We start from the raw sequence: 21,299 nt of genomic DNA on the forward strand, positions 1-21,299 counted from the left end.
GTAAGTCAGTACTCCGTGTCCGCGGGGTTCTGCATCCGCGCATCCACCCAACGGCGGGAAAAAGAAAAGCGGCCGGCTGCGCACGCACTGAACGTGCAGCTGCTTTCCCTTGTCATTCGCAGAACCACGAGGTACTGCCAGGGTTTCCACAGTGCCTGCGTCCTCTTGGCTGTTACAGGCCCTCTAGAGTGAGGCCCGGCGCAGGAGGCCGCGCGCACCCCACGACCTCTTCCAGGGGGGCCTGGAGCAGCCCTCCGCACCACCGAGGGCCAGCTGTGCTTCCCGCCGCGCGTCCTGAGGTTACACTCCTGCCCTTTGCCGAACGCACCTGCGCCCGCGGAGCGCGGGGTGGGCTTGGGGGGCTCCGGACCGCTTTTCTTCCGGGAAGCACGCGGCGGGACGCGGGCTCCGGACTCCCTGGGGGCAGCCTTGCTGTGGGTGAACAAGCGCGGAGGCCGAGCTTCTTGCAAACGGACTCCAAGGAGCAACGACCTTCGCGCGTCACCAAAGTGACTGCCTGGGTGCCCAACGAGCCCGGCTCCTGCAACTCACGGGCGGCCACTGCGCAGGCGCCTCTCCCGGCTGGCGGCCCCGCCCTGCTCCGACTGGCTGCTCCATGGCGCTGTGCGAGGCAGCGGGCTGCGGCAGCGCCCTGCTCTGGCCTCGCTTGTTGCTCTTCGGGGACTCCATCACCCAGGTACGGCCGCCCCGACGCTCGGCCTCCCTGCGGGATCGCTGCCGAGCCGGCCGAGGCTCCTCGCCGTTCTCTTCGGCGCCCGAGACGGCTGGGCCGGAGGCCTGGCCACGCCCGTGGCGACACCGGAGGAGTGGCGGGTTCCCCAGTGGCTGCGCCTTCCGGGCCCGCAGCGTCCCGGAGGCCACGACGGTGTCCGCGAGAGCCCGGGCTCCCGGCACAGACGCGAGGGGACCCGGCCGCGCTGCCCGCCCCGTGTCGAGATGCGCGGTCGTCCCCTCAGCGCCCTCCTGGGCAGCGGCCTTTCCCTCCGGGTCCGGGTTAGCGGCTCCGGGCGACAGCGCGCTGTGTCCCAGGAGGTCCCGCGGCCGGCTCCGGGCAGAGGCGCCGGGAACCCTCTCGCTGCATTCCCTGCGGGCACAGGTGGGGGCGTTAGGGGTTGACTTTGGAAGTAAAACGCCTTCAGGAATTAGGTAGGAAAGGACCATCCGTTCATCCAAGATCATCTCACCTCCTGTGAAGGGAACGGTCTTCTTCTAACTGCAGGTTCTTACTTCGGGGAGGGCGTAGAAAGTCCATTCCTGTGTGTGTCCTCTTCTCAGACAGGACTTGCTTCACCAGGTTTTTGTGTATACGCCAGTAACTGGTAACATTATGTTTAGGCATATGGGGCAGTCAGGGCTTCCCGAATTCCATGGGAATGTGTATGCAAAAGTGTTCACCCTCAGCTCGGTAACCAGCAAAGCAGTGAGGCGGCGTGGCCTTCATTTCCTCACTGACCTTTGACTTTATTTCCTTAACTTAAATTTCTGTGTAGCTTTTTTTTTTGTCGTTTTCTTTTCTTTTTCTTTTCTTGAGACGGAGTATCGCTCTATCGCCCAGGCTGGAGTGCAGTAGCGCAATCTGGGCTCACTGCAAGCTCCGCCTCCCGGGCTCAAGCGTTTCTCCTGCCTCAGCCTCCCGAGTAGCTGGGATTATAGACGTGAGCCATCACACCGGGCTAATTTTTGTATTTTTAGTAGAGACGGGGTTTCGCCATGTTGACCAGGCTGGTCTGGAACTCCAGGCCTCATGTGCTCCGCCTGCCTCGGCTTCCCAAAGTGCTGGGAATACAGGCTGTTTAGCTTTTGATAGAGAAAAATCCCCCTCTGCTAAGGTGCTGCCAGGTGTACTTACCTGTAATCCCCAAAATGACCTCCTCCAGTGAAGCAATCAAAGCCAAGAAGGGAGCGCCGGGAAAACAGAAGTTGCCAATCAGAACTGCCCTTGCTGAGATGCCCCGTTACAGTCATTAGTAGTAATAATGGGCTTTTCTTCCTCCAGTTTTCCTTCCAGCAGGGTGGATGGGGAGCATCGCTGGCTGACAGGCTGGTCAGGTGAGAATGGTTTCCAATACTTGAGTTCTTACGGATGGAAAATGTCTTAGGGATCCGTCTTATGGATGAAGGATAGTTCTGAACAGAACATTCCTCCTTTATTAATTTTGCTTGCCTCCCCTAATCAGTATATAGGAGAAGGAACAGAAAAAATTTACTCATCACTCAGTCTGACCAATTAGATATTTTAGGGTTGAGCTCTGATGGCTGGGTAGACTCAGACAAATGAAGGAAATGGCCAAGGCCTCTTTGCTAGTCAAGGGCAGACAGATCCAAGTCCAGCTGCTGTGATTGCAGAACTTGCAGTTTCACTGCGACACCACACTAGTAGGAAGCTACTTTGCCTTTTTTTGAAGTGCTGCCATGACTAAGACTCACCTTGTCACAATTCCACTGCACTTTATTTTGGTTTTGGTGGTTTTTGTTTTGCGACAGGGTCTCTTGTTACGCGCGTCCATGTGAAGAGACCACCAAACAGGCTTTGTGTGAGCAACAGGCTGTTTATTCACTTGGGTGCAAGTGGGCTGAGTCTGAAAAGAGCAAAGGGAGATGGGGTGGGGCAGTATTATAGGACTCGGCTAGGTAGTGGAAAATTAGTTAAAGGTGCTTATCTATTGTTAGCAGGGGAAGGGGGTCACAAGGTGCTCTGTGGAGAGCTCCTGAGACTCATTGTCCAGGGGAGGAATGTCACAAGGTCGATTGATTAGTTAGGGTGGGGCAGGAACAGATCACAATGGTGGAATGTCATCAGTTAAGGCAGGAACTGGCTGTTTCACTCCTTTGGTGGTTCTTCAGTTGCTCCAGGCCACCTGGATGTATGTGCAGGTCACAGGGGTTATGATGGCTTAGCTTGGGCTCAGAGGCCTGACAACTCTGTCATGCAGGCTAGAGTGCAGCAGGGTGATCAGGGCTCACTGCAGCCTCCACCTCTGGGGCTGAAGCCATCATCATCTCAGCCTCCTGAGTAGCTGGGACCGACAGGCACTCACCACCACACCCAGCCCAGCACTTCATTAAAATATTGTGATTTCACTCTGTAAAATGGCTAGTCAGCATTTTATAATCACTACACACAAAAACTATCTTAGAAATAAGGCTGAGTTTCTGTTGTTGTTCCCCAGTTTATAAATGCTGCCTGAGAACTTTGAGCAGTGTCATAAAGTGTCCCCTTGTGCTGCTTTGGAGCCTGCTGCCTGATGCTGTAGCCTGCAGTTCTCCGCTGGTGCCCCAGCTTCTCTGCTTGGTTATGCATATATAGGAATGTGAATACACCAAAATGAACCATATTGATTTACTAATCATAAGTTGAACCCCAGGAGTCATTTTAAGAAAACTTTATGGACAACTTTAAATATCCACAGAAGCAAAGAGTAAAATGAGCCCATCCATCCCTCCTACTATGGATTATTCTGAAGCAAATCCCAAATCATATCATTTTACCAAGACTAAGATAAAAAGAGTCCCTCTTCTGTGACTGGTATTCTCTGAGGGGTTTTAAACCTACTGCCTGATGTGAATCCTTAACTGGGATCTCCTCACTTTACATGTGAGGAAGGAGCACAGCATGCCTAGGGTCACGCCTGGTCACAGATGGAGCCGAGAAAGAAATCCAGGCAACCCGGCTTTTTTTTTTCCCCCCATTACACCTACAGTACTGTGAATCCAACTATTTTTAAGAAGGAAACAAAAAGTATTAATGAACCGGTTTAAGTTGAAACACAACAAATATATTTACTAAAACTATTTAATCAAAACCAGAAATCTCGAATATTCTATAGACTATTTAAATATAAACCAAACTAAACTATTTAAGTTCCAGGATATTAGTGACTTTTTACCTGAGATACTTGCTCAGATTATCTGTTGCGAACTCCATTTTAAAAGTACCCCACTATACCATGCTTGAAGTCAGGTAGTCTAGACTTCATCACAGCCCCTTTATATATAATTACTTCTCTCACGCAGGAGTATGGCGTATTTACCTCTATCTTTGAATGGCTTAAGATCAGCATGCTTCCACTATGTTCTTGATCCTATCAAAGTGAAGCCTGGGGGTGGCTCAGAGACGTGAGGGGTTTAGAATCCCAGAGAGCACACCCTCACTAAAGGCCGCTTACTGGGACCGTAAACACTTCTTGCCCACAATTCATCTTTTTAAAATGTTTCGTTTCAGAAAATGTGACGTTCTGAATCGTGGATTTTCAGGTTACAATACCAGATGGGCCAAAATTATCCTTCCAAGATTAATCAGGAAAGGAAACAGTTTGGACATCCCAGTAGCAGTTACAATTTTCTTTGGGGCCAATGACAGTGCACTAAAAGGTAAAAGCATTTTTTATGTTCTTCTAGCTCACTTTTAATCATTTTTATGTTACAGCAAACTTACATTTAATATACTTTTTTCAACTGTTTACTTGCTCCCAATAGATATGGTTTTGCCAAACTTATGTTGAGTTGATGTGTATCCCTGGCTTTAACACTGGTGGATTTTATTCTTGACTCGGTTTCTACATGCCTCGGTTGCTGGCAGTCCTAATCTTGCAAACACTTATATTTTCTAGAGTCTGTTAGTGCTATGCTAAGTTTGTAATGTTTTTCTCTTTAGTTCATGCATTCGGCAGCAGAAAGCTAAAGGATACCTTGTGGCTTGCATCACACTGATGACAGCTGGTGGAGTGTCTTAGGGAGGGATATCGCAGGGCAGCAGCCACCCCGACCTCAGTTAGGCTTGAATCCTGGGCAGTGGTGAACATGGGTTTGGAAAAGGAGATGGTCTCTCCTTGATTGCTGAAGAATTGCTGCTGTGACTAGAGGAAAGCTAGCTGTGTAAGAGGCCTTTCTTCCCTTTCTACTCTTGAAAAAAGCCTTCTGCGTGCTATAAACGAGAAAAATCAGCCTTTGTTTTGGGAAGTTAGGTAGTCATCTTCCAGAGATTCTTGGTGCCCCTGCTTGTGTCACAGAAGTGGTGTGGTCTGCTATTCACGGGCACACTGTGGGAGACCTCTGATTGAGACTGGACATGAAGGAACACCAGCTGCAGTACGGAATTCTTGCTTTCTAGGAGAAAGATTACGTAGATTACAGGGATCGGTGGAGACTGCACACCAACCATTATATTTAGGAAGAAATTAATCTTCACTTTCTATCTTGTACCAAAAACCATAAGAAAACTCAAAACAGAATTTTTTAAAAAGATAAATTTTTATCAAATTTAGGATAAGGAAAAACACTTCCTAAGTATAACAGCAGTGGAAGAAGCCACAGAGGAAAAACAGGTTTATGAAATAAAATAACTCAGACTACGAAAAAACTGAAAAAGAAAATGATGTGTTAAGGAAAATATCTGAAAAATGTGGCAGACAAGAGAGTAATGTCTTTAGTGTAGAAATCAATAAGAAAAATACTACAATAGAAAATGTAGGCAAAGGACAGGAATAGGTAAAAGGAGAAATTTAACAGCAAATACATATTTGAAAATGTGTGAAAACTTAACAAAAAATGCCAGTTAAAACAAGGTATTTTGATTTTTTGACTCAGAAAAGCAATATGAAGCAGTAGACTTACGGATGACAGGCATGAAGTAAGACTGGAACTCTTACATTCCTGGTGAGAGAATAGCTTGTAATCCTCTGGAAAGCTGTGCGGCAGTATGCGTCAAGGGACTGCCCATGTGTAGAAATTCAACCAAGGAAATATTCAGATATGCAGCCAGATGTGTGTGCAGAGATTTCTGTGTGTTGCTTTTTTTATTTTTTATTTTATTTTTCTTTTTTTGAGACAGTTTCGCTCTTTTGCCTAGGCTGGAATGAAGTGATACGATCTCGGCTCACTGTAACCTCCACCTCCCAGGTTCAAATTATTCTCCTGCTTCAGCCTCCCGAGTAGCTGGGATTACTGGCGCTCGCCACCATGCCCAGCTAATTTTTGTATTTTTAGTAGAGACAGGGTTTTGCCATGTTGGCTAGGCTGGTCTCGAACTCCTGACCTCAGGTAATCCACCTGCCTCGGCCTCCCAAAGTGCTAGGGTTTCAGGCATGAGCCATCACACCTGGCCATGTATTGCTATTTATAACAGCAGATTAGAAGCTGTACAGTATGGAAACATCACGTGGTCACCCTACAACTAAATAGCATTTTTTGAGGACTATTTATGGACACAGAAAAGCTCGTAATATGTTATGTGAGCCAGGCGTGGTGTTTGAGACCAGCCTGGGCAACAGTGAGACTCTGTCTCAACAAAACAAAGTTTGCCTAGTGTGGTGTTGCATGCCTGTAGTCCCAGCTACTTAGGAAGCTGAAGTGGGAGGGTCGCTTGGGCCCAGGAGTTAAGGTTACAGTGAGCTCTGATCACACTACACTCCAGCCTGGGTGATGGAGCGAGAGCCTGTCTGTAAAACAATTTGTAGAGAAAAGCAAAATATGAAGTCTTCAGCGTGAATATAATCTTCAGTGCAAACTCATTTTTTTAAAAGCATGTGTATCTTCGTAGACTGGAAAGATATGCATCCAAATGCCAACAGTGGGTTTCTGGGTGGTAGGATCATTGGTGACTGTTTTTTTCTTTATACTGTACTTACATGTGGTTAGCAAATGGTAAACAATGACCCTTGTAATACTTCAGTGAGAGCCTATCTAGAAAATACTCCTTTGCAATAATAGTAGTAGTATTCATGGGTGCCATTTGTTTAGACTGAGTGCTTGCTTTGTGAAGGCACCCTGCTCTCGGTGCTGTAAACTCTTAGCTGTTTTGATTTTCAGTCCTAGGAGGGAGACCCTATTATCTTCATTTTCCCAATGAGGTACAGAAAGGCTAAGTATTTATCCGTGGTTCTGTGGCGAGGAGTGACAAAGCCAGGATTTGAACCTAGGCCATCTCACCCAACAGGCTGGGCTCTTTAATTTCTTTACAAATCCAACCTAATTGATGTAATAACCATCTGGATACTAGTGACGAAAAGACAAGAGTACTTACAGTGCCCCTAGTTAGAGCCTTTGAAGTCTTGCTTTATGAAGAACTATACATTTTAATTCATCAAGGAGAAAAACTTCTCTTGTGTCCTTGGTGTTAAACAATCCCCCCAGTGACATCATGAATAACAGGCATTTGCGGAAGTGTGTTCACCTGAATTGTCACTTATAATAAATATGCATCTGGTGAGCACTCATGTTTCTCTTGAGCAGATGAGAATCCCAAGCAGCACATTCCCCTGGAGGAGTATGCTGCAAATTTAAAGAGCATGGTGCAGTACCTGAAGTCTGTGGACATCCCTGAGAATCGAGTCATTCTCATCACGCCGACCCCACTTTGTGAAACAGCCTGGGAAAAAGAGTGCATCATACAAGGTAAACAAACCACAGCCAATCTCGGCAAATCTGGATAGGAATACTGAGGGAGGAACTCTGATAGGACAGTGGTTTCCTGCCTGGGGCTTCTGTTTCTTAGGGGCTCAGTATGTCCATTTCAGTCTGTTTTCAATCCAAAATTATTAAAGTATAGCTTCCATTATGTCATACCTGAGACCTTTTTTGACATAGAAAAGGGATTCTGGCTTTGGATAGTCAGGAGGGAACCGTGGGCCTGGCATCTGCTGACCTTTACAGTTGCCAGACTCCAAGGTGCACATGAAGGCCGCTGAGATCTGTGCAGAGCTGTGGTGCTCGGCCTGGGGGGCTGATGCTGATGCGCTTTGACTCGGAAGTCCACACCTGGGGCTTTTCCTGGCCCACAGAAGCTGGGTAGGAATGATCAGATAGGAGTCGCCAGCACTCCATATAGTTGGGTTTCACATTCCTCAAGTGCTGTGTTTTCGATCCACCTTTGATTGAAAAACCTCTGCACATAAGTGGACCTTCACGGTTCAAACCTGTGTTGTTCAAGGGTCAGCTGTATGTTAATGTTGAAAATGTGCATTATGGAAGTTCTCCTTTTTTTTTTTTTTTTTTTTTTTTTTTTTTTTTTTTTGGAGACAGAGTCTGGCTGTGTCAGCCAGGCTGAAGTGCAGTGGCACGATCTCGGCTCACTGCAACCTTTGCCTCCTGGGCTCAAGCAATTCTGCCTCAGCCTCCTGAGTAGCTGGGATTACGGGTGTGTGCCACCACGCCCTGCTAATTTTTGCATTTTTAGTAGAGACGGGTTTCACCATGTTGGCCAGGCTGGTCTCGAACTCCTGACCTCAGGTAATCTGCCTGACTCAGCCTCCCAAAGTGCTGGGATTACAGGTGTGAGCCACCGTTCCTGGCCTGGAAGTTTTCTAAGCTGCCCAGAACTCAACATTCTAGGACAAATTATTGACTTTGCAACACAGAACAGCTATTTCTCAAAGTGTGGTCTGACTCTGAGTTAACCGTGATTTTTAGGTAGATTTCTGGACCCATTTTCAGCACTCCAGATGTTTCTTATATACACCACAGCACACACACCACAACTTCATGGAAGGCTGTTATTGTCTCTACCAGTGGAGAAATGGAGTCTTAGAGAGGCTAAGTAACTTGCCCAAGAACACACAGCCAGTAACAGAACCAGGAATCAAATCCAGCAGGTGTGACTTCAGAGCTCAAGTCCTTACTGTTCTATGAGTTTACTGTTCAGTTGGGTTGTAGCTATGTCCCTTGCTCTCAAAGGGCCTGTCATCCTTAGAGGAGTATCCAGTGCATTCTCAAGTCACAAACAGCATATGTCAAAGGGTGCCATACACTGGAGGCACAAACGGGGAGAAACCCCAGCCTGCGGGACATGGTGGCAGTAGGCTCTGGGCATCACATCAGGGCAGAGGGGCCCTATTGCTGGGCCTGAGCTACAGAGTGTTCTGTAGGGAAGGTGTTTAAGGCCCACAGAGCTCCACTGGAGACAACTTCAGACTCCCAGCTTGCTTCTGGGTCTGCAGCCCTAACTGCTTGGGGAGCAGTGTCATCTTGGCTTTAACAAATGGGGAAAAACGTTACATAGCACGGTCCACAGAAGCTGTTTACTTCTTTTTGTCTACTGTTTCCCAGGAAAATAATATATATGAAATTCCGAATGTTTAATTTCATTTCCCCTTTCTAGTCTTGAATGTAGCCCAATGCAGATTAAAAGGTCAGCAATGGGCAAAGGAGGTAGAAGAGGGGTCACATCTCAATAACTGGTCCCCTAGAAATTCAGCAGGTTATTTTTTGAGACGGTCTTGCTGTGTCACCCAGGCTGTGGTGCAGTGGATTGCTCATAGCTCACTGCAGCCTCGACCTCTGGGCTCAGGTGATCTTCTTGCCTCAGCCTCCCAAGTAGCTGGAACCACAGGCATGTGCAACCATGCTCAGCTAATTTTTTAAATTTTTTTGTAGGGATGGGGTAGCTAGTTATAATCTAGGTGAATTTTATTAACAATTGATCCCAAGTATGAATCAAAGCCGGTGTGATGTACAGCCTGGGCCAGCATAGGTCCTCCTGTGGCCCACATCCAGTTGCCCATATCCTCATGCTTTCTCTTTAATATCATTCTGTAGTCCGCCTCTCGCCAGCCCTCACTGTCCTGTTTGCAGCCTCCTGAGCCTTCTCCCCTAGCCCCAGCCCCACCTTCCAAACCAACCTAGCACAATCCCCAGATACTGCACTCCAGCCTTCCCTGGTGCAGCTCCCTGGGAGGATGAGGCAGCCTGCACTTGTGTTAGATACACTCAATCGTTCTGTGCTAGCTGCTTTGCTGGTGTTTAGTCTCTTAATCCTGTCAATATTCCTGCAACTAGGTAGGCACTGTCATCATAAGGATGCAGAAAGCTTCAGGACGGTTAAGCTGTTCAGGCACACAGCTATTTAGTGAAAATTGTAGGCATCAAAATAAAGGTCTCTATGTCTAAAGCCGACAAATTATTTTGCTGTGTTGCGGTGCAGCTGTTACATATGAGAAGCCAGCGGTGTCAGCGCAGCATTCAGCTTCCATGGCCTGGCATTTCTTACCAGTGCAACCCTTACCAGCCCCCAGTCCAGCTCCTGCAGCCAGCACTCTCCAAGCAGCCCAGCCCTCCTGGGCCTTTTCTGCCTCTCTGCCTCTGTTCAAGGTGTCCTCTAGAACATCCTCCCTGGCGCCTCGGAAGACTCTGGTTACCACTAAAGGCTCCTTCTTCCCACTGCACCTTGTCCTCTGCTGAGTAGAGCAGCACACCAGTAACCTGCAAGGCTCATCAACATATACCCTAAACCCCAAGGCTGGCCCAAGTGGGGTCAATATTTAATGGCATTTCGAAACTGTCTAGATGAGTGGAGCAGAACTTACACAAGGGCCAGCACTTGGGTTTATCAACTGCCACCTCGATTTCTTCTCTTCAATAGGTTGCAAACTAAATCGCCTGAACTCTGTTGTTGGTGAATATGCCAATGCGTGTTTACGAGTGGCCCAAGACTGTGGGACTGACGTACTTGACCTGTGGACCCTGATGCAGGACAGCCAGGTACAGTGGCTTGCTCAGTCCTCTCGGGGTAAATAGGATCACACAGAAGTAAACCAGGTGTGTGTGCAGCAGCTTTCCCTAGAAAGGCCCTGCCTGGCTAAGACAGTCATCCCTTTAGCCAATGAAAACGAAAAGGCTTGGGGGAGGGGAGGAATGGAGGTTCCAGGATGGCTCACAAGCCCAGCAGCTTATTCAGCGAGGCTCCTTGGCTAGGAGTTAGTGCACAGTGATGTAAATGAGCAATACATGGCTCATATTTATGAACATCCAGGCCAAGTTCTTTCATACAGAGAATGGCAGAAAGCTAAAACTTGTTAACAGGTAAAACAATGAATTTAAATACAGTATTGGCTAATAAAACTGAGATATGTAGTTCTAATTAAGTTACTTTGTTTTAAAGCCTGAAAGCACAAATATAAAAGGTAAAAAGCAGGTCCCATAGAATGGTGCACCAACTCTGGAGACAGCTGGTTTCTTACGCAGTCACACATACACTCAGGGAGGACCTGGCAGTCCACTCCTGGGTTATCTGCCCTAGAGAAATGAAAACTATGTTCACACAGAACCTGGGTGTAACTGTTGACAGCAGCATTATTCCTACCTGCTGGAAACACCCCAGTGTCCTTCTGCGAGGAATAGGGAAACTGGTGTGTCCATGGAATGGGATACTACTCAGCAATAAAGAGGAAGGACTGACATACACAGCAACGTGGGTGACTCTCAGAGGCATTTCACTGAGGGAAGGAAGCTGGTCTCTGAAGGTTGGTTACTACATGAGTCCATCTGTGTGGTATCTCGAAAAGGCAAGACTTGGGCTGGGCACGGTGGCTCACACCTGTAATTCCATCACTTTGGGAGGCCAAGGTGGGTGGATCACCTGAGGTCAGGAGTTCGAGACCAGCCTGACTAACATGGTAAAACCCCATCTCTACTTAAAAATAGAAAAATTAGCCAGGCGTGGTGGCAGGCACCTGTAATCCCAGACACTTGGGAGGCTGAGGCAGGACAATCACCTGAACCTGGGAGGCAGAGGTTGAAGTAGGCCGAGACTGCACCATTGCTCTCTAGCCTGGGCAACAAGAGTGAGACTCCAGCTCAAAAAAAAAAAAAAAAAAAAAAAGGTCACATAAGCTAGCTGGCCACCCAGATTCTAACAGAGCTCTTGGCTAGTAAGATTCTTCCCCAAGAAAGAAATGGCTGTATGGGTAAAACTCTTATAGTTCAGGGCCTGGTATGACCATTCATGCCTGTACTCCCAATACTTTGTGAGGCCGAGGTGGGAGTATTGCTTGAGCCTAGGAGCTCAAAACCAGCCTGGGCAACATAATGAGACACCCATCTCTACAAAAAGCATAAAAATTAGCCAGGCAGCCAGGTATGGTGGCACATGCCTATAGTCCCAGCTGCTCAGGGGGCTGAGGTTAGAAAGATGGCGTGAGCCCAGGAGGTTGAGGCTACAGTGAGCCATGATCATGTCACTGCACTCCAGCCTGGGCAGCAAAGCAAGACCCTGTCTCCAAATATACGTGTATCTTTTTAAATATATACTCTTGAGTTCAGGGGAGTGGGAGGAAGACTGGACTCCTGTGTCCCAGCAATTACTATTCTAGGTTAGATGGTACAAGTTCTTTCTACCTAAAAACCTGCCTAGAGTCAAAAACAATATTGACTCATGGGGCCCCTGAACACTCCTAATACCAAATTTTTCATTTTTGCTGATTATATTAACAGGCCATATTTACCTGTTCTTTCAAATAACCTGAGAATCATGTCATATGACTCAGAAGACCTGGAATGAGGTCCCAGCTCACTTAATGGTGAGTGACTTTCATGAAACTCAATTCTATAATATGGAGATAGTACTACAGCACTAGTAAGGGTTCTCTGTGTGTTCACCTATGTAAATAGCATATCAGTGCCACTGTAGTCCAAGACAACTCTGGTCAGATGCCTACAATGAAAGGGGCTGGTGATCTTTCTGTTGCAGGGCCACAAATGAGAGAATGGTACACACTGGCATTTAGAAAAGTTATACCCTCCCTCCCCGGCCTTTTTTTTTTTTTGCACAGGGGGAGACAGTCTGTCACCCAGGCTGGAGCTCAGTGGTGCAACGATAGCTCACGTAGCCTCCAAGTCCTGGCTTAAGTGATCCTCCCATCTTCGCCTCCCAAGTAGGTGGGAATATAGCTGTTTGCCACCACACCCAGCTAATTTTTGTATTTTTAAAATTTTTTGTAGAGACAGGGTCTCAAACTCCTGTCTTCCAGTAATCCTTGGCCCCAAAGTGTTGGAATGACAGGGGTGAGCTACCGCACCTGGCCAGTTACCCACCTTTAACCGATTTCTCTCCCTTCTAGGACTTCTCTTCTTATTTATCAGATGGACTACATTTGTCTCCAAAGGGGAATGAATTTTTGTTCTCGCATCTCTGGCCTTTGATAGAGAAAAAGGTCTCTTCTCTGCCTTTGCTGCTTCCTTACTGGCGGGATGTAGCAGAAGCAACACCTGAATTAAGTCTGCTGGGAGATGGAGACCATTAGCCAATCACAGGAGACCCAAATCTGCTTGTTATCTACAGAACTCAAAGTTGTCAATACATAGAGATAACGCTTTTTTCCTCAGGCTTAAACCTTTGCCACTGATATTAATAATAAAAGTATTAGATTTTTCAGGGAAGTTTTATACTTAGGTCCATTGTGTTTTGACAGTATTTATTAATGCAGATATCAGTGCTACAGCTATAAAATATACCCTGAGCAGCTTAATTCTATAAATGACAAAGTAAAGACTATTTTTTTTAAAAGTCACAATTTTATAAAAATGGTTTTCTTACATTCTTTTGAGAACTGTTTCACTCATACATACACCCACACACCCCACTCAACCTTGTATCAAATTCCAAAAGTGTAACTAAAGTATAAGAATATCATGACTAGTTAAAGATAGCAAATACCATAAGGTACAAGTTCAAGTATTAGTATAACAAGTATCTGAGTAACAAATGTCCTTGGAAATGGGGGGTAGGGGGAGATAGGATTAGTCACAGGTTTGGTTAATTGCCCTCAAAGTTTACATGTTAAAATGTTTTGGCTGGTGAGCACATTTCAGTTCTTAGGGGAAAAAAGCTTTTAATGGCAATTTATCGAAATCAGAATTCAGGCTAATGATTTTTATCCTTCACACAGTAAATGCAGCCCATCCAGAATCCTGGAGCAATAAAGTAAGAAGTAATTCAAATATCTGCTTGTGGGTCAATAAAAAGGGTTTCTGAAGTATCAGTTCTTGTGGGGACAGCCCCCAACCCTAAGGGCAGGTAGTATTCTGTCTCCTGGCTGGCTCACCACACCTCAGCCTATTCAAAACAACCTGTTTGTTTGTTTTTTCTTTTTTTTTTTTTTTTTGTTAAGAAATATCTCACCCTCTTATTCACTAGTGTTTGAAAACAGGCAATCTTTGTTTTTTTGTTTTTTTTAGGCAGAGGAGTCTCACTCTGTCAGTCACCCAGGCTGGAGTGCAGTGGCGCAACCTCAGCCTCTCCAAGTGCTGGGATTGCAGGCATGAGCCACTGCTCCCAGCCAATAGTGAATTTTCTAAGAGCATGTATCCCTATCAGTAACAGGGATACATGAAGAAACTTATAAAATACAGAAAAACTGCCCAGCAAATCAGGGCCCTAAACAGTTGGTAGATTCCATAAATTCAACTGGCTACCATGTATAGCCGTCACTGTAAGGTAGGTGGTTAGATTTCTAGAGAGCATTAGTCTTAGAATTATGAAGAGCCATAATAACCCAAATGATTTCTAAATTTAGATGTATATTTTCCCTGCTACATAAAAACTCTGGGTAATAACTAGAAATAGACCCACAATTTAGAGACAGTGTATCTCCTTTGTTTTTAGTTGAAGGCAAAAAAAAAAAAAAAAAAAACTATTGTGTTCCAGTTGTCCTCACAAATAAATGCCAAATGCCTCATATTCAGCGGTTCATTACAGTGTATAAAAAACTGATCATTTTCCTAGTCAGTGCTGTTATCAATATAAAAGATTAATTTACAAAAACGTAAATATTCATAACCCAATCCAGCTGTATTTTCTGCTTTTGCACCACAGGTCAAAAGATATTTAAAAAACTAAAACCTGAAAGCCTCAAAATAAGCTAGATTCACCTTCACCTTACCTTTTCAAAAGGAGAAGGGCCAAACCACACAAGAATTGTTTACCTGCAGGAAGTTCAAACACATGACCAGCATCTGCTGTTAAGTCACTTCCCAATCTTCACAAAATATAAGCTGTGATTATAGGTCAAATCTATAAAAATATTTTGCACACTTAAGTCAAAAGAGCTGAGAACGAAATTAGCACTCTGTCTCTTTGCTATCAACACGACTCTGACGCTGCAGTTTAAAGGAGGCAGCCTTTTCACTTCTGGTGACCGGATGGTCCGTGAGATCCTCAAATGACTTGGCGGCTGTGCTGCTATTTGGGAAGGGGTCCTTCTCAAACCCATCCTCGTCCACATGTGAGTCTGTGCTAGGGTCTTCCTGGATGGTGTCCATTCTCTGGTGGTCCGGTTTTGGAGCTGCTGGCGCCGAAGGGATCACAGGGGCAGGCTGCAGGCGGCCTGGAGTCTGGGGCGCAGGAAAGGGTTTGATAATGCGAACCGATGCGGAATCCATGCTGCTCAGCATTTCAACATTCTGCAAAGACATGGGTTCAATTGATGGGAATAAAAGATGAATCTTAGGTCCTCACAGCTCCAACCGTACCCATCAAACAGCCCCTTATTCTGTTGGCACTGTGATGCTAAAAAAAAAAAAAAAGGGCTAGGTGAGGCTCACTCAACCTAAGAAGTGACTAAAAAATACTAGGTTGGTGCAAAAGTAATTAATGCCATTACTTTTAATGGCAAAAACAATAATTACTAGCTTTCAAGCATCCTGAAAACTTACCATTTGAAGACCCAAAAGAGGATTCAAACCTCTCAAGGTAAGATCCCAAGAGAGAAATTGATCTCAAAATATTAACTAAGTGTTGAATGGCTAAATCACTCCTTATGGCTTGGGAAGGGCACAGCACAGTTCTTTAAATCTCTATCCATGCAACTTATCGAAGTTCACCATCACTGTTGTCAGAAGGGTAAACATTCCAACCTAGACCCTTCCTGCTGCAACATGACCTTCCATCAGCCAATGAAAGCTCTTGCTGGGTCAGGTGAAGGTCTTTGCCTAACAGGGCCTCAGACCAGGCGAAGATTGTTTCTTTCATATGGTATACTTACACTGGGGTGAAACAGAGACAGAGATTCATACTGCTTATCCAATTTCTTATCCTAGAAAGAAAGGAACAGCAAGAAGAAAGGTCATTCCCTACAAATACAATTCAGTTAGTGAGTACTGTTTCATCACAGGCTACTCCTAACACTAACTGAAGAACTTAGAACCTGAGTTGTAGAAAGTGATAGCAGGCTCAACAGATGACAATCCATTTCTCACCCAAGCTTTAGTTTTGCCACCAATCTAGAAGTGTTTGTTTGCTTTGCACTCAAAGGAAATACATTTTGGCATTAAGTACAGGAAGAGGCAAGGTTTAAGTGCTATGTTTTCTGAGAAATTCATCCCTCTGTGGGCAGGGGAATAATAAGGACATCTTCCTGTGCATGAAATGGCAAATGTCCCAGATGCTGGGTACACCAGGACTGCAATGACTGGAAGGGCAACTGGTAGGAAGACCCAGGTGGCTGGGCCTGCAGCCTTCCTCGCACTGCCCCGGCCCATGGCCTCACTCTCCTCTTAGCTGTCTCCACAGTTTCTGTGGACCATGCTCTGCTGGAGGAACTGGGCCTCAATCCCTACATCTCCTTCTGCAGAAGGCTAACCACATGGCCATCTCCTGCCCCATCCCTGCCTGTGGCTGAAGCATAATAGGCGACAGAGGGCAAGGACCAAGAATCCAGGACTAGGCTTCCTGTCTGGATGCCATCAATGTATTCTATGACCAGAAACAAGCCACGGCCCTCCCTCCTATCAGAGGCTTTGCTCTGAAATCAAGGGTCGTGCCTTGTCCACATGTGCAACTTCCCTGTAAACAAAATAGGTTCCATCCTCCAATAAAAGCAATCGTGATGGATGGCACTGTCATCCAGAGACATCTGTCAAAGCTTCAAGCACATCACCTTCAGCTTTCTTCAGCACAAGTGCTCCCTAGAGATCTTCCTCCCTACACCATCATGCTTACCACCCCGAGGAAGAGCTGCTCTGTGAGATGGCCCCTAGGCAGGAGAAGCCAGCAGAAAAGGAAAGGAAGGAAGCAGTAGGAAAAACTCCTTTGTCATCAGTTGTGCTGGAATTTTTAAATGCTCATAGGAAGGCCACTATGAAAGAGTTTGGGAAAACAAGCCTGGAAGCCTGGGTCTGCCTTTCTCATCTCTACGGCAGACAAATCCCCATTCCCCACGGATGCAAGTGAATGGATTTGTAAGAACATTTATGAAAAAGGGCCTCAAATTTATAAAGGACCAGGAATTCCTTAGTCAAAGCCCAATTCAACTTGTAGCTGTTGCTGATTCTGAATGAGAACAGAAAAGACTGCTTACTCTTATTTTTTTGGGGAAGATGTAAATACTCACAGACAGCTGGGCCCCAGTCCCTACATCCTATTTGTGCAGAAGGCTGAAGACATAGCCATCTGCTGCCAAGAATCTACATGATATATGGGGAACATCTGAAATGCCGATATTTGATATTTGCTCTGTTGCAGCAAAGCCTGGAAATGCCCTTAATTAAAGGCTTTACTCATCAAAAGACCTGGACAAATCCAGTTAAACAGTCTCCTATGCTTAAAAGTATAAAATTCCTAAGAAATTTATATATTAAAATACCAACACACAAAAATAGTATTTTTTTTTAAAGACCATTAGTTAAGCTTTCTATGACATGTTCCCCTAGGAATAACAACAAAAAAAGCTATTGGAAATATCAGGCCAAACTTTGCTAAGAACAAGTTTTTACCTTTTCCAGAGATTACCATGGTTGGAGTTGATCGAAATTTAAATAAAATATTTAATTACTTAAAAGTTGGTGACTTACCACACAATGGACAAGAATGCTGAAAGGAATCCAAAATATCAAGGAGAAAACCAGGACAGACCCAACGATGTTGTCTGCTAAAAACTTTCCTGTGAACAATTCCAAACAGTGAATGTCTTGACCAAGTACTTCACAAATCTAAAGTGAAATGCTCTTAGGATATTACCATTGTGTCAAATGCCAGAGCTGCTGGCTAGACACTACTACCAAGAGAAGAATGTCTGTGCTGCCTGTATTACACCATCTCGTCATACCAAGTGCTTTTAAAGAAATAGCCCTCATATACTGGCTGACAGGAAGAGATTGCAGAATATTCAACATACTACCTGGAGTAACTGTGTCAACAGACTAATCATATGGAATGCTACTACTAGTAAATGCTTAAGAAGACAAAGTTTTTGTTACCTGGATATTATTTTTGTGATTAAATTATGGACTCGTGAGGACATGATATACCCTGCTTCTGCAAAATATGAGGCCCACTTTTACATCAAGCAGGATTCAGTATATAGCATTCAGTCAAATAAACACTCTTACATCAATCAGGATTCAGTCTATAGCATTAAACTATGCTTATGCTAATCACATGTATATTTTTGGGTAAAGAAGGAAGCCAATATTTTGACTTTATTTCCCTTGTCAGAAAATCTGTGCATCCAAGCTCCACAGGGACAGACTATCTATGCGTTCATTTTATTCTAGCCAACAAAGTTGTTTCACAACTAAAGCTGTGAATATTTCCACCTTCTACTGCAGAATTAGAGCACATCACTCTGAAAGCACACTTTTCTAATGTCATCACAGAAATCGACTCAGCTGTCAGTAAGTAATCTGGGGAAATCACCTACCAAAAGTATTGATGCTTAGCTGGTCAATGAAATCCCAGAATCGTTCAATTACATCCTGTACTCGTTTCTCACATTTGCCCTATGAAGAAAAAACATACATACAGCATCATTCCCAAACACAATGTATTCAGAAGCAATGTAGCTTTATAAAAATAACTGACATGTAAAGGGCTTCATTAAAATCAAACGTTTTCCCATCTTTGACACAAGGCAATAACTTCCGCGTAATGCGTACCCAAGAAAGTAGGACATACTGTCATTAACACTTTCATAATTAGTCTATTTTTACAAGTGATTTAGAATTACCAGGAGACAAAAATCAAGAAAACCAGTTTGCTAAAGATGAGGCATTCCAGTAAGGACTCTACACATACACAGTGGACAGTGAAGAACACAGCCAGACTCCCTGTGAAGCCTCTTAAACCTTGAAACCCTCTCCCATCATTCTGAATGAGCAAAATTATGCTTCTCTAGAGAACAAAAGGGTCTGGCTTAAGTCAAGCAGCCTTCTAGGACTTTCCTACTCATTCAGCACCTGTTCCAAAATCACACCCTGAATAATTTTGCAATCTTAGTCAGTTCTGTAAGTAATCTAGGAAAACATAATTAGGACCCACTGCCTGAAACCAACCAACTTTACCATAAAGTCCCCACCCCAGTCCTTCTCAGTCTCTAGGCTCAAAGCCTCCCACTATGGAAGGAAACTACAGGCAGGGACCTGAAAGCACTCCGTCTTCTCCTCCTAAGTAATACCCATAGACAAAAATGGGCCAGAAGGATGTAGCCCCACTTGTGTTTTGATTTCTTTTCATCTGCAAAATCAAGTACTTACAAAATAAAAACTTCCTATCTGGCTGTTACAGAAAAAGCTGTACATAAATACTCACATTCATGTCACAAAATCCTACTGTACAGGGCTTTCCTTTCCTCAAAAATAAGTTCTTTTGTTCAGCATCGACGTAGGGCACACAGCGGCCAGAAAGGTCCCTGCAGCACACCTTGCAAGAGTTGTCAGTTTCTGGAACCGAGAACACGCATTGACAGCTGGATTGTTCTGAGACCTGCCTCTCCTCCTGTCTCCTCTTTCCTCCCTGACCATGCTCCCAAAGAGGTAAGAAATCATATTTATTTTTTATTTCAATAGCTAATACTATCCATAGCCCCCACCAAGGAGTAGTTTCTGAGGTCACACTCCTCAGCCTTCAGTGACAGAGGCCACAAGGTTTAAAAAAAAACAGAGAAAAATCCGTTCTAGATTAAAGACCTCTCTTAAAAGTCTAACTATTCTCTCCAAGCCCCTCACAATGCTCTTCTAAATGTTTCCCTTTGTCCCAACTTTCTTGTTACCCTGCTGACTTCAATCCTTGGCTTTTCAGTCTAAAGTGTGCCCCTCAGGGCCCACACTGGCTCCCTGAAAGCAAGAGCAGCTGGGACACAACTGTCCACCCTTGGGTGGGGAGCTGAGTGACCCCAGGGGCATGAGCCCTGCAGCTAAAGCTCCACGACTCCTCCACCAAGAACAGCTCTGACAGGTCACAGGATAAAACACTGGGCATCTGTGAGCCATGTGGGCATACATAGGAATGGCAGAAATGCCAGAAAATTAAACCATATTTATACTTAGGAGAAGAAAAAAATCAACTACAAAATCAAGACAAAACAAGCAAAAAGAAAACCTTTTCAGAAAAGGCCGGGAGCAGTGGCTCTCGTTTGTAATCCCAGCACTTTGGGAGGCCAAGGCGGGCAGATCACTTGAGGCCAGGAGTTCGGGAACGGCCTGGCCAACATGGCAAGACCCCATCTCTACTAAAAATAAAAAAATTAGCCAGGTGTGGTGGTGCTTGCCTGTAGTCCCAGCTACTCAGGAGGGTGAGGCATGAGAATAGCTTGAACCCGGAAGGCGGAGGCTGCAGTGACCTGAGATCGCGCCACTGCACTCCAGCCTGGGTGAGAGTGAGACTCCATTTCAAAAAAAAAAAGAACACCTTTTCATCATTCACTAATTTATAAAATATTTCTTGGACTTTTACTGTGTCAGGCTCTGTCCTTCCAGAGCACCCCAAGCCTCTTGCCATTCAACACAACAAATTTCTTATTTGGCATCTACTATGTGTTATCATCTTTTTTTTTTTTTTTTTTTTTTTAAGAGATGAGGTTTCACAATGTTGCCCAGGCTGGTCTCAAACAACTCCTGAGCTCAAGTGATCCACCCACCGTGGCCTCCCAAAGTGCTGGGATTATAGATGTGAGACACTGCCCTCAACCTATCTTCTTTACCTACACATTATTGAACTTGGAAGAGTTCCTTACTCCACTGTATGGATGGTGAGCTTCCAATCCAGTGATTTTAACTACTGGGTTCTTGTCTTTTATTTATTTTATTTTTATTTATTTATTTATTTATTTGAAATGGAGTCGTGCTCTGTCACCCAGGCTGGAGTGTAGTGGTGCGATCTCAGCTCACTGCAACCTCCGCCCCCTGGGTTCAGGCAATTCTCCTGCCTCAGCCTCCCTAGCAGCTGGGATTACAGGTGTACGCTACCACACCTGGATCATTTTTTTTATTTTTAGTAGAGATAGCATTTCATCATGTTGACCAAGCTGCTCTCGAACTCCTGACCTCAAGTGATCTGTCCACCTCGGCCTCCTAAAGTGATGGGATTACAGGTGTGAGTCACCACACCTGGCTCTCTGTCTATTTTGAAAGCAAGAGAACTCCCTCATCGACTCCCACGTGCTCCATGGTTTAAGTGGGGTGGGAAGCAGAGTCCAGCCAGTCCCTGACCAGTCCATGAGGATGCCTTCAAACCCAGGGGTTCCAAAATAGCACAGAAACCTAAGGAAAACTGACAGGCCAGCAGGAGAGAGGCT

The 21,299-nt window shown here is 45.2% G+C and overlaps 2 protein-coding genes across 6 annotated transcripts in view; one reads left to right on the top strand and one right to left on the bottom strand.

Moving 5' to 3' along the window:
* Positions 1-106: 106 nt before the first annotated feature.
* On the top strand, positions 107-19,464 carry IAH1 (isoamyl acetate hydrolyzing esterase 1 (putative)). 4 transcript variants are annotated; one of them, XM_030799589.1, is made up of 7 exons: positions 564-697; positions 2,018-2,070; positions 4,244-4,392; positions 7,252-7,413; positions 10,376-10,494; positions 12,239-12,311; positions 19,381-19,464. In XM_030799589.1, the coding sequence occupies exons 1-6, from the start codon at positions 617-619 to the stop codon at positions 12,290-12,292; spliced, it is 618 nt and encodes a 205-aa protein (XP_030655449.1). In that variant the 5' UTR covers positions 564-616; the 3' UTR covers positions 12,293-12,311; positions 19,381-19,464. The 4 variants fall into 4 exon arrangements, with proteins under 4 accessions (XP_012353099.1, XP_030655449.1, XP_030655448.1 ...); XM_030799588.1 differs by lacking the exon at positions 19,381-19,464 and adding an exon at positions 12,852-12,940 and having other exon boundaries at positions 565-697; XM_012497645.2 differs by lacking the exons at positions 12,239-12,311; positions 19,381-19,464 and adding an exon at positions 12,852-13,322 and having other exon boundaries at positions 107-697; positions 4,276-4,392.
* Positions 13,889-21,299, bottom strand: part of ADAM17 (ADAM metallopeptidase domain 17) — a 67,797-nt gene continuing 60,386 nt past the window's right edge. For both annotated transcript variants that reach the window (XM_030799587.1, XM_003272718.4), the window contains exons 15-19: positions 19,316-19,446; positions 18,429-18,507; positions 17,581-17,669; positions 15,774-15,824; positions 13,889-15,192 (exon numbers count right to left, since the gene is read on the bottom strand). In XM_030799587.1, coding sequence (XP_030655447.1) covers positions 14,851-15,192; positions 15,774-15,824; positions 17,581-17,669; positions 18,429-18,507; positions 19,316-19,446 — 692 coding nt within the window. In that variant the 3' untranslated portion in view covers positions 13,889-14,850. The remainder of the gene's footprint in view (positions 15,193-15,773; positions 15,825-17,580; positions 17,670-18,428; positions 18,508-19,315; positions 19,447-21,299) is intronic.

Source organism: Nomascus leucogenys, chromosome 19 (assembly GCF_006542625.1).
Source record: "Nomascus leucogenys isolate Asia chromosome 19, Asia_NLE_v1, whole genome shotgun sequence".
Lineage (NCBI taxonomy): Eukaryota > Metazoa > Chordata > Mammalia > Primates > Hylobatidae > Nomascus > Nomascus leucogenys.